At 55.8% G+C, this 12789-nt stretch overlaps 1 protein-coding gene across 1 annotated transcript; it reads left to right on the top strand.

The window, feature by feature from the left end:
* Positions 1–4222: 4222 nt before the first annotated feature.
* On the top strand, positions 4223–10888 carry LOC128331638 (C-type natriuretic peptide 2-like). The gene is made up of 3 exons (XM_053265265.1): positions 4223–4587; positions 5327–5622; positions 10569–10888. Exons 1-2 carry the CDS (start codon positions 4510–4512, stop codon positions 5618–5620), a joined length of 372 nt encoding a protein of 123 aa, XP_053121240.1. The 5' UTR covers positions 4223–4509; the 3' UTR covers positions 5621–5622; positions 10569–10888.
* The last annotated feature ends 1901 nt before the right edge of the window (positions 10889–12789 follow it).

Here is a 12789-nt window from a genome sequence, read left to right as displayed (position 1 = left end):
TGTTTTCAGCGTCAGGGCTTCCTCCTGCAAGGACCAACACTAGAACCAGGCAGGGTCATCCCATGAAATTGCCAAGAAATTTAGGTCCAACCAACCTTTTCACACAACGCATAACCAACATGTGGAATTATCTGCCACAAGATGTGGTGTTGGCTACTAGTTTGGGTGGCTTTAAAAAGAAGGGTTTGGATCACTTCATGGAGGAGAGGTCTATCATCGGCTACTAGTCGGAGGGCTATAGGCAGCCTCCAGCCTCAGAGACAGGATGCCTCTGAGTACCAGTTGCAGGGGAGTCACAGCCGGAGGGAGGGCTTGCCCTCAACGCCTGCCTGTGGGCTTCTCAGGGGCATCTGGTGGGCCACTGTGGGAAACAGGATGCTGGACTAGATGGGCCTCCTTGGGCCTGATCCAGCTGGGCTGTTCTGATGTTCTTATGACTGCATGAAGGAAGGTGAATCCAAACTGCCTGTGACAAACTCATGCTGTTCCTGCCCCGGTCCCAAGCAGACCCCAAACGAGGGGAGCTCAGTGGTGGCCCCGTCCCAGAGGAGCCCCCGGCAGCTGCACTGTGGCCCAGGAGATTCTCTGACCTTGCCGGTCCTGGGAGGGACACACACACCACTTGCAATGCGTTGCCCTTCATTGGCGGCAGGCAGGCAGGCTGGCTGCCAAAGATGGCAGCCCTCTGTGGGTGGCGTCCAGGGGTTCTGTGGCACCTGCTCCAGGCTCTGCAGGAAGCAGCCGAACTTTGGGGACCCGTTGACTGGCAGGCTGTGCATTGCACATCCCCTCCCAGAGCCCACGGCGGAGGCATTCGGAGCACAGGAGGCGGGTTGGAAGGCCCCACTGCCCAACAGATGCTTCTTATGCCTTTCACCCCCAGACTCCCATGGAGGCAGAATGCGCCCCTGACGTCAACCCACTGAGGCCTGAATGCCACGGTTGGCAGGGGAACCCCCGGGGCTGTGTCAGGAATGGGCCTGGCCGCTGCGCCCCCCCCCGCAAGGTCCCCATTCACTGCCGCCGCCCCCCTTGCCAAGAACCAAAGGGGGGAGCACGCAGGGCTGCGGGAGTTATTTTTAGTCGCCAGGCAGGCCCAGAGCTGTGTCCCCGAGAGGCACTTCTGGGGATGCCGCGTCACACGACGCAGCCTTGCCGTGGTCTGAGCTGCTCCTTGGCAAAGAGCTCGGGATTCAAAGGGCTCCAGGAGACCAGCAGCCCCCCCCTGCCCCTGCCCCCCCCCCCGGCTCCATCAGGCCCTCGCTCAGAAATCCAGGTCCAAACTCCCAGGATCCCTGGCTCGGTCTTCTCTGTGGTCACAAAGCCTGGATGGCTTGGAGGACAACGGATCTACCACTGGCTACTGGTCTGGGGGCTATTGGCCACCTCCAGCCTCAGAGGCGAGATGCCTCTCCATCCCACTTGCAGGGGAGCAAGAGCAGGAGAGGGGGTGTGCCCCCCATCTCTTGCCTGTGGGCTTCTCAGGGGCATCTGGTGGGCCACTGTGGGAAGCAGGGGGTCGGAGGAGCGCTGGTCTGGTGGTAGCCAGCCTGACTTCTCCCCTGTGCTAAGTAGGGTCCGGCCTGCTTGCCTAGGAATGGGAGACTAGAAGTGTGAGCACCCTAAGAGATGCCCCTCAGCAGGGGATGGAGCCACCACTCTGGGAAGAGCAGAAGGTTCCACGTTCCCTCCCTGGCAGCATCTCCAGGATAGGGCTGAGAGAGACGCCTGCCTGCAACTTTGGAGAAGCTGCTGCCAGTCTGTGTAGACAATACCAAGCTAGATGGACCCAGGGTCTGACTCCGTATATGGCAGCTTCCTAGGTTCCTATGTTAGACACCATTTCAAAAACCGCTGGCTTCATGTCCTCTCGGAGTCACCTTCTTTTCTAAACAAAGAAGCTATACCTGCTGTGGCTTTTCCTGACAAGGAAGCCCAGCTCAGCCCAGCTAGAACGTCTGCACAAACTGAGTGCGAATCACGAACCGTGCAAGTGCATTGCTACGATGGCAGGGTAGGTGAGGCGGGGCTGCACCTGCTGAATTTCTGCCTGGAAGTGCCACTGCTATAGGGGCAGGTGTCTGGCGGCCAGAGGAGAAGGAGGCAACCCTAGGTGGGGGCTGTGCCTCTCCTCAGGCCTGTGTGTGTCCGGACCCCGGCCTGATGCTGGTTTCCGGGGTGCTCAACTCCCTCCGGCGGGAATGTCTTTGCTCAGCTAATCCCCGGCGCTGAAAAGAGGCCGCTTGTTTTGGGGGGCAGGCGCTCCCCGCCCCACTGCTGCATGTCAGGGGTGGACAAAGGGGCACTTAGAGGCCCGGCCCGCAGGGAGCCTTGACGAGCATGAAGCCCCCCTCCCCCGCCTTTAATTAGCTCCCAGGGAGGGCTGCCTAATCTGAGAGGCTCTGGGGCCATTAATTAGCAGGCACAGAGGCCGGGGTGGTGGTGGTGGTGGGAGGGACGCCATTCTCCCAGGCCTGGAGGCACGCACGCTTTTACACTCCCCCCTTTGAGGAGACCCCTTGGGTCCCCAGATGATGCAGACTGCAGCTCCCATCATCCCCTGCCACCACAGCCAATGGGGACGATGGGAGTTGTAGTCCAACACCATCAGGGCCTGGTGGCGCAGTGGTAAAACTGCCGCCCTGTAACCAGAAGGTTACAAGTTCGATGCTGACCAGGGGCTCAAGGTTGACTCAGCCTTCCATCCTTCCGAGGTCGGTAAAATGAGTACCCAGAATGTTGGGGGCAATATGCTAAAATCATTGTAAACCGCTTAGAGAGCTCCGGCTATAGAGCGGTATATAACTGTAAGTGCTATTGCTATCAGGGAACCCCTCTGCCCAAGTGAAGGCTGCCAGCTGTCAACTCCCCCTCCTCCAAAGATTGCAGGGGGTAGGTGCCTCAGACAGGGCTCAGTGGAGCCTTCAGTTTCAGGGGCAGTCTACCCTGGAATCACAGTTGCTGGGGGGTGGCCGGCAGGGAAGGGCTTGTGCCTTCAAGGCTCCTTCTGTTGGCATGCTGGGAAGCAGGGCCTTGCACTCGCTGGATGGACCCGGCAGTCTGACCCGCCACCAGGAAAAAGGCTCTTGGGAAAAGCCCGAGTCCACGCTCCAGGCCAGGGCGGGTTCCCAGACGTGGGTCCCGGGTGGTGTTCAACTACCAGCACCGGGGGCTTGCCTCAAAGGCAATGCACAAGCATTTGGGGGGCTTCTGACGAGGGGTGGGGGGTAGAGGAGGGGCTCCCTAGATGCGACTGGTATGCCAGCCGTGATCCTCCCCGGCCGGGTATGCACTGGTCCAGGCAGCAAAATGCCAGGGCTGGAACGCGCCCCCCTTCCAGGACTGTGCCCCATGGGCATGGTGCCCCCTAGAGGGGCAAGACCCCCAGCTCCACTCCCACCGCCCTGAAGCCCCCTTGCCTTCCTCGGCACCCTTGGAGGAGGCGGAGGCGGCTGGCAGGGCCTGGCTGCCTTCTGACCGTCTCTGGGGAAACCTCCCTGGAGAGTGCAAAGAATCAGCCCTTTTCTCACTGGGGTGCACGGGGGGGGGGTCGTGCGTGGGGTGGGCAGGTTTCCTTGGCAATGCCAGCTTTCCCCGCCTTGTGATGGATGTAGGAAAGGGGGCCTGTGGGGGAGTGGGGAGCAAGGGGGCAGGGAGAGGCTGGGCCTGCCGGGGGTAAGAGGTCATTGTGCTGAGGGCGGGGGGGGGGGAGTGTCTCTGAAAAGAGGGGGGGAAGGGAGGGGAATGGTGAATCCCCCCACCCCACCCCACCCCACACACACAGAGGCCTTTCCTCTTTATATCTGTGCATCCATCTCCTAAGGAATACCCCACTCTTCCTCCCAAGAGCCCAAAGTGGTACACACCTACCACCTTGTGAGGCGGGTTAGGCTGGGAGAGAAGCCACTGGCCCAGGGGGCCACTCCGTGAGTTTCCTGGCTGAGCGGGGACTTGAACTCGGGTCTCCCCAGTCCTAGCCCACCACCAGCACTCTAACCAGTGCACCATGCTGCCTCTCAGACACTCTCGCCCACGCTGGGGCTTGAGCCCGTGACCCTGAGATGCAGATTCTCATGCTCTGCCGACTGAGCTAGCCAGACTTGTCCTACCTGTGCGCTTTCCTCTCACCCACCTCACCCGCTTCTTTTTCTCTTTCCCTTCCTTCCTTCCTTCCCCCCCACCCAGCTGCCCGCCAGCCAGCCCTCCCCGCTGCCCTTTCTGCCTGCCCCCCTTCCCGTAACCCGTCCCCCAGGCAACGCGGCGGGCCTTTCAGTGGGGGACAAAAGCCCCCCCCCAGGACAGCCCCCCGGGCTCTCGGGCTCTGCCAGCGGGGGGGTGGCCCCTGTTGCCCAGGGAGATGGGTGCGGGAGGCTGGCTCAGCACCCCTATAAGAGTCCGGGCCAGCCGCGAGGGGCGGCCAGAAGCGACCCAACCAGCCCCCTGGACACCCCAAGGGTTGCGGCAGCCCACCCGCTCCGGCCCCCAAGAGAAGGCCCTTTTCGGAGAAGGATGAAGCTCAGCGCGTCCCCCTTCCTCTTCCTGGCCCTCCTGCCTCTGGCCTTCCAGACGCCGGTCCGCTCGCCCCAGGTAAGTGGAGGACCTCGGAGCCTCCGCTGCTCTGCTCACAGGACACACTCACACTCACACTGCCACCCGCCTGCCTTCCTGGTCACCACTAGACCTCACTTCCTCCTCCAGGACCCAGCTGTCCTGGCCGCCCCTTCCACCGAGCTCCCTCCCCGTATCCTGGGAGATGCAGGCTGCCTGACCCCCATGTGCCTGAAGACCCCAGGCATCCTGCCCCCTAAGCCTAAGGCCGAAGCCCAAGGCAGACACCTGGCCTTCTTTCACAACCCTTCCGTGGTGGGGCCTCTTTTTGGAGAGGGGGAGTCTAGTGGGAGATGACCCTGGAGTGGAGGAACAGAGGAAGCGGCCATATGCTGAGTCAGACCCTTGGTCCATCTAGCTCAGTGTTGTCTTCCCAGACTGGCAGCAGCAGCTTCTCCCAGGTTGCAGGCAGGAGTCTCCCCTCTCAGCCCGATCTTGGAGATGCTGCCAGGGAGGGAACTCGGAACCTTCTGCTCTTCCCAGAGCGGCTCCGTCCCCTGAGGGGAAGATCTGGCAGTGCTGCTCACACTTCTAGTCTCCCATTCATTTGTAACCAGGGCAGACCCTGCTTAGCTCAGGGGACAAGTCATGCCGGCTGCCACAAGGCCAGGTGGGAGGGTAGGTGTCTGGGGTGGGTGGGTGCTGCCAGCCACCACAGGGTGCCTCTTTGCCAGTGGTACTGAGGGACTTGCTCTCCCCACATTTCTCCCCACTGCAGGCCTGGCTGGAGATCCTGGGAGAAGACCTGGCTGCTCTGCTCTCCAGCACCAAAGGGGGCCACCCTCTCCTCCCCCAGGACTCCTGGTCCCAGTTCCTAAGTGCTGGGCAGCGCCCCCTCTGGGACCTCTCCAGCCCCCCAACACCCTCCCAGAAACGTGCCTGGGCCCGCTTCCTCAATGACTTCGTGAACACCCAGAAGACATTTCGGGGGCGGAACAAGAAAATGGCCCAGCAAGGCTGCTTTGGGATCAAGCTCGACAGAATCGGGACCTTCAGTGGCCTTGGGTGCTAGTGGTAAGTGCAGATGCTGCAGAGGGGATCATGGGCGGGGGGGGAGACCAGGGGGAGGCGGCAGGCCTGAGACGTGTGCCCGAGCAAAGGCTTCCGACTCTCTGCCTACTCAGCAAGCCAAGCCAAAGAGTACCTCTGAGCATGTGGAGAGAGAGAAGCCAGCCCAGGTCTTTCCAGGAGCATTCCAGTTTCTCTGCTTGAAAATGATGCTCAAAGTGGGCAGTGCTGAGCCTGCTCCAGACATCCATGGGGCATAAGGATGTCCAAAGAAACCTGCTGGGTTGCATTGGGTTCAGCATCCTGTTCCTCACAGTGGCTAACGGGATGGATGCATCTGGGAAGCCCACAAGCAGGGCTTGAAGGCAACCCCACTCCCGCCCCCCCCATCTCCAGAAGCTGGCATTTAGATGTACAGGTGGAGGTTCTGCAGCAAAATGCAGTGCTTATAAGCCAGTTTAGGCCTCCCTGTGGGGTGGGGAGATTCAGGAGGGGGACACAGGAACAGAGGAAGCTGCCACTTACTGAGTCAGACCTTGGTCCATCTAGCTCACTGTTGTCTTCCCAGACTGGCAGCAGCTGCTTCTCCAAGGGTGCAGGCAGGAGTCTTTCTCAGCCCTCTCTTGGGGATGCTGCCAGGGAGGGAACTTGGAACCTAGAAGCTCTTCCCAGAGTGGTGGCTCCATCTCCTGCTGAGGGGAATCTCTGCCAGTGCTGCTCACCCTTCTAGTCTCCCTTTCATATGCAACCAGGGCAGACCCTGCTTAGCTAAGGGGGCAGTTCAGGCTTGCTGCCACCAGACCAGCTCTCCTCCTTTCCCCCTCCTTCCCCCTCCCTCGAGGCCTTCCTCTGCCATGCTATAGAGTGCTGGGGGGGGGGGCAACTATAAACAGTGGTCTTTGACTGGGGTGTGCGTGTGTGGAGGGGAGGGAGTTTTATGGATTTTTATTTCCCAGTGGATGCCCACCTGGAGAGGCCCTGCAGTAGGCAGAAGCGTGTACCTTATTTTGGGGTGGCCTCACCTCTAAGTAACAGGCGCTCGGTCGGAGCCAGCACAAGGAAAGGGGTCATCCCGGGAGGCAGCCGTCCAAGGTGCAGCACCACGCAGAGGGGCGCCACGAGTGACCATTTTCACTAGGAACATGTGATGCTTCATAGACATATTTTTAATATCAGGACATTCCTTGCTGGGAGGCATCTGTTTTGGGGATGCTTTAAGTTGCAGGCATTCAAGTGAAGGCCCAGAGGCTTTCAGTGGTCAGGACAGCAGCGATATCTGGCCATTTCTGGCGTGGGGGAGGGAGGGGTTGCCTGACCATTACATCAGGCGGCCGGTCATGGGCTAGTGTGAAATGAGCCCCCCCCCCACCGCCAGCCGCCTCTCAACAATAATTCACTCACCCTCCTGCTTGAAGTGCACACGCCATCCCACTGCTTCTCAAGAAAGTCATAGAAAGATGTTGTTTATGTACCACAAAACAGTGGTACATTTGCTGGTAACCTCCAGACTGGATGTGGGGCTGCCCTTGTACGTAGTCCGGAAACTATAGTTGGTCTAGAATGCAGCAGCCAGGCTGGTCTCTGGGTCGTCTAGAAGAAATCATATTACTCCTGTATTGAAGGAGCTACACTGGCCGCCAATATGTTCCCGGGCAAAATACAAGCCGTTGGTCATAACCTATAAAGCCCTGAACAACAGCTTGGGCCCTGGGTATTTAAGAGAGCGTCTTCTTCGTCATGGACCCCACCGCCCGTTTGAGATCATCAGGAGAGGTCTGTCTCCAGTTGCCACCGGCTCGTCTGGAGGCTACTCGGGGACGGGCCTTCTCCACTGCTGCCCCAAGGTGAAATAAGAGCCCCCCTAGTGAAATAAGAGCCCCCCCATCTCTGACAGCTTTTTAAAAGTCTTTCAAGACGCATCTGTTCACTCAGGCTTTTAACTGATATTGTTTTGATTGTTTTAATGTTGTTTTTAGAATATTGTTTTAAACATTTTAAATTGTTGTGTTTTAAATTTCTTGTTTTTAAATTTCTTGTTTTTGTTTTTAACTAACGTTAAAAACAAACTTTTGATTTTATCTTGTTGTAAACTGCCCAGAGACGTAAGTATTGGGGGGTATAAAAATATGTTAAATACATAAATAAAGAAACAACTTATGGGAGGGGGTGGGATTGCAGGACCCCTGCTACATACAAGGCTGGGTCACCTGCCCGCCTGCAAGGAAGTCAGCTGGGGACTGGAGGTGCCTGGGGAATGCATGTGTCCGGTGGGCATAATATCACCTGAACTTGCCAACCTCCGGTTCCCACACCAGCTTCCACCTCCGTCTGAGATTTTCTGCCCAACGTCAGCTTTGTCACACGTTGGTGACAAGCTGAGCAAAGAATCCTGGGCGGAGGCCAGCAACTGGTCTGGAGAGGTAAAACTGTATACTGAATACTTTCATTGGGGGGCACACAGTGTTCAGACGCTGACCTGGGCACACAAACGCCATGTCCCAGCTCTGCTATTGGTACATACATACTTCCTCTGAGCATGGGCGTTCAGACTAGCTAGCATCAAAATAGCAGTGCCTGCTGGAGCCGCCCCTAAGAGCCCATCTCGTCCAGCATCCTACTCCTCCCACAGTAGCCAACCACAGGCTAGGCAAGAAGACCACTTCCTCTCTTCAGATCCCGCATATGAAATTCTGGGGCATACTACCTCTGTGCATGGAAGTTCCATCCAGCTATCAAGACTAATCACCACTGATCGACCTTGCCCCCTTCTCTTCCATTAATTTGTCTAATCTTATTTTAAAGTCACCCATCTTTAAAGTGGTCATCACAACATCCTGTGGCAGCGAGTTCCACAAGTGTTAATTCCGCATTGTGTGAAGGGCTTCCTTTTGTCTGCTGTGTCTCTCCCACGTGCACCCAGCTGGCACTCTGGGAAAGTGAATCATGTGGGCCAGCAGGTGGCAGACACATCTTTAGTGGACTCATATCCTTTCCCCAAACAAGCATCATTTTATTCTGAGGGGCATGGGGCGGGCAGACAGCGGGGTTAGACACAGGAAAAGGTGAGGGCTGTGAGGTTTTGAGATGGAAACTCCAGGGCGCAGAGTAGCCCAAGAAAGAGGAATTGTAGGCTGGACCTTAAAAACATGTAGAGATCCCTGCGGTAACAGTGAACAAAGCCTTGCATTGGGCTGAATATTTGGGGACCTACTGATTGAAAGCCCCAAGCTTGCACCTTAGGGCTGGGCTGAACCTTAGGCAGCCAGGCTCATTGGTTGAATCCCAGAATTGTTCCAGAATACAGGGCTCAGCACTGGCACATTTGTAGAGGGAACAAAGCACCCCTGAGCATGTGCAGAGTGGATTTAGGAAGGCTCAGGTCCTGGGCATATTCCCTGCCCAATTCCCTCTCTTTTTAGAAATGAGACACCAGTTAGGAGAATGGAGTTCGAAAGGAGCTAAGGGGGAGTATCTTTGTATCTGTTTGTCTTGACTGAAGAGGAATCAGTTTTCAGATTGGGAATTTCTAGGAAGCTGAGGTGAGAGTGTTGTTGTTGTTATTTATTTGATTTAACCTATTTTTATACCACCCAAAACTTACGTCTCTGGGTGGATTACAACAAAAAAATAACAGAAAATTTAAAAGATGAGTTAAAACAAATACATTACAACAAACATTTAAACACTGGTTAAAATAAATGACAGCAAAAAGTTAAAACGTTACAATTTAAAAATTTAAAACAATATTTTAAAAGAATGTTAAAACGATTAAAAGCCTGTGTGAACAGATGTGTCTTTAAAGATTGTGTAAGAATTGTCAGAGATGGGGAGGCTCTTATTTCGTCAGGGAGCGCACCGGGAAAGGCCCTTTGCTACCCCAGAGGAAGTGGGATTTTTTTCTGATGGGCCCACAAGGCCTTGGCAGACCCGAGAAGCTGCACATCCCAAAGCCCGTGGAAGACCTTCCGAGGGCATCAACCTAGTTTATGACACTCCCATTGATTCATCCTGTGAGCCTGAATGGGTGAAGTCTGCATATGACGAAAGGAAGAGTTTTCTGGTGGGGGGGTGGGGGGCAGAGAGATGCTTGTCATGTTCTTCAAACAGTGCACCTATATGCCACAGAGGCTGCTGTTCTAGGAGAGGCTTTCCTTCCTTTGGGAGTGAAGCAGGAATGCCTCTTCCAATGTCGGAACAGACCTCTGTCGTGCTGACAATTTCTTATATTAAAAATGATTAACATTTAAACTGTTCACGTTGCCTGGCGCATCGGGGGTACTTCTTAGTCTAATGCACAGGTTCTCAAACTGGGGTCCCCAGCTGCTCTTGGACCACAACTCCCATCATCCTTTGACCACTGTGGCAGGGATGATGGGAGTTTTAGTCCAACAACAGCTGGCAGGGGGTGATGGGCGTCGTAGTCCAACAAATCTGAGGACCCAAGGTTGGAACCCCTGGCCTGGTTTAACTTTTCAATCAAAAGAATTAAAGGCCATAGAGCCCTGGTTCTTTGCAGGGAAGAGTGTTCTCTTCTTCTATGCATGAAAAAACCAGTTCTGGTTTCTAACCTACATCTCTTGATTGGGAGCCCCACTCTTCTCCGCTTGCAGACTTCTCTTGCCCAAACTGTTCTCCTTCATGCACACCGGCCCTCGTCCAGAGAAGCGATCATGCTTCGGATCGGAGCCGTATCGCTGGTGGCCAGAAGCCTCTCCTCTCCTCTCCTCTCCTGCTGCTTTCAAGCCTGGCAAGGCGTGTGGGGAGAGGGGCTCCTGGCAAAGCTCACACAGATCAGGTCAGTCCCAAAGTGCCTCGCGCCACCCTGTCATCTGCCCCCTGAGTCAGCCACCTGCCCTCGCCCCATGGAAGGCTGCCCCAGGACTTCTGCTTCCATGGATACATGTTTGGGTTCGAGGGTGAATCCTCCACCTCCATCCTTCTATTTCTTGCAGGTTTTGTGTCTATGACGAAGCCCCAACGGGGGCCGAATGACCCCGCCGTGACAAAAGCACTCGTGTGCTTGCAAAACCACCCGCCGGCGCTTCTGGGTGATCTGCCTCTGTTTCTCGCTTGGAACAAGCAAGGCCCTCCGGGCTGGTCCTGCTCATCGTCACTCTCCAGGCTCTGCAGTTTATGCATAAGACCATGGGACGTCCCTCAGCCCGGCCCACACATTTTGGCCCGCGGTGCCATCTGGGGGACGAATGCTTGTGATGTCTGACAACATCTGCACCCCAATAGATGAAAAACAGAATACAGCATTGCAAGCCTCTCTGCTGTCAGTGTGTCCTCACCCCTTCTTTAGCCTGACCCCCAAGTTGATTAGTGGGAGATTGCAGTCATTTTCGCACAGGGTCGGGATAACAAGGTAGACATTGTTGTGCTCTTTGTGTGGAGTATCTTTGGTGTACTTTAATGTTCAGTGGCTGGGCTTAGAGTGACCTTGACCATAAAACGTTAACAGGACACCTCTGTGCATGCACAGAGTGCATTCTCCTCACAGATGAGTAACCCCAGCCCATCTCCCCCGCCCGCACACACACATGTGAACTGAAGAACAGGCCATCCTGCATCAGACCAAAGTTCAAGCCCTGCTGCAGCCAGTTCAGCATCCGGCTTCCCACAGTAAATGGCCAGCCAAATGTCCACGGGAAGCCCATAAGCAGCACATACTGATGCTCTGCAGCAGCTAGCATTCTGAGATAGACTGCTTTTGAACATGGAGGTTCCACATAGCCCTCACTAGTCATATCTGCTGCTAGACCTCTCCTCCTCAGTGACAGTCACCAAATCTTGTGGCAGTGAGTTCCATACATGAATTCTGGATTCCCTCCCCCCTCCCCTTCCTTGGCCTTTCATCATAAGGAGAGTGCTGCAGCTCCATGATCCTTTTGGTTACTAATCTTGGGGGAAATGACATTTCCATCTTGGGAAAATTATATTTTTAAAAGACAAGGGGATACATGTATGTTAAAGAAGTAAATGCCCCGTTTTCACCTTTTGCAGCAATACAAAATCCTTTTCGAGATGGGCACGCCCAGAACTGTCCTTGTTATTGTGCAAAGGTATACCAGTTGGTCTGATGCCAGCCGATTCCTTTCCCGCCCCTCTCCAAATAATCCCTGCTAGCATGGTAATAACCTTCCTTGCAATTGCCGCCTGCCGACTTACAGTAAGGATCCTTCCCTGTGTAGTTACTGCCGGCTCCAACCCCCATCAGTGGATGCCGTGAAATTAGGATGGAGGACTGGCATCTCCAAGAGAGGGCTGGGAGAGAGACTCCTGCCTGCCACCTGGGAGAAGCCGCCGCTGCCAGTCTGGGTAGACAAGACTGGGCGAGGTGGGCCCAGGGTCTGGCTCAGTACACGGCTGTTCCTAATTGCAGCCCAGGGCCGCCGAAGGTGCCTGGTGTGGGCAGACACACCCGCTGCTTGAGAGGAAAAGCTTTGCACGTCCTCAAGAGGCGCTTGTCCAAACGTTCCTGAGCTGCACACCGGCATTCAAGATGGCGTATTTCACCCAACACCAAACTATGGATTTAAGGCGAGCCCCTACAAAAATAAAGGGGAAACGCAGCTGATACGCTCATTGACCCCAAAGGAAGCCGACTCTGAATTGAAAAGGAAGCCCTGATTTGGGGTGGGGGTGGGGCGGGGCCGAATCTTGGATTTGGGTCAATACAGTCGTCCAATGTCCTGAAGGTCTTTGGAATCCCTCCGAGCCTCTCTGTGCAGGGGCCACAGAATCACTGCGCTGGGACTGGCCCCACGGCGGCACCCCGGTGCCCCTTCCCAGCGGGGCGTGCAGGCTGCGGCAGTCTTTCTCTTGTTGAGCCAGCCCTCCCACTCCACAGAGCCTTTCCCCCCCCGGGAGAAAACACCGCTAAACATGTGCTCCGTTCAGTTCCCCGCTTGCTCACCCGCTCACAGCTTCATCACACAAGCCCGTCTTGGAAGGGCTGCCTCCCGGCCCACCACGCGGCAGGTGAAAACATTCCTGTCTGGAAAAAGGCAAGAGAACGTGATTCCAGAAAGACACCTTTATTTGCCTGCATCTGTACTGGGTTTGGGCAGCACTGAAGCAGCTGGGCTCTGCCAGGATGCCCCCCTTTTGTCGGTTCCGGCCTCCCTTAAAGGACCCCCACAATAATGCAGCGATGTCACCAAAAGGAAG

This window comes from Hemicordylus capensis, chromosome 6 (genome assembly GCF_027244095.1).
Source record: "Hemicordylus capensis ecotype Gifberg chromosome 6, rHemCap1.1.pri, whole genome shotgun sequence".
In the NCBI taxonomy this organism is placed as follows: domain Eukaryota; kingdom Metazoa; phylum Chordata; class Lepidosauria; order Squamata; family Cordylidae; genus Hemicordylus; species Hemicordylus capensis.
Note: the sequence above shows the minus strand (reverse complement) of the source record. Positions and strands in the feature narration are given on the sequence as shown.

Bases quoted from the DNA above. Each gene is read 5' to 3' on its own strand.
- LOC128331638 (XM_053265265.1), top strand. From the start codon at position 4,510: ATGAAGCTCAGCGCGTCCCCCTTCCTCTTCCTGGCCCTCCTGCCTCTG. The intron at 4,588-5,326 runs GTAAGTGGAGGA...TCCCCACTGCAG, and splicing joins CGCCGGTCCGCTCGCCCCAG to GCCTGGCTGGAGATCCTGGG.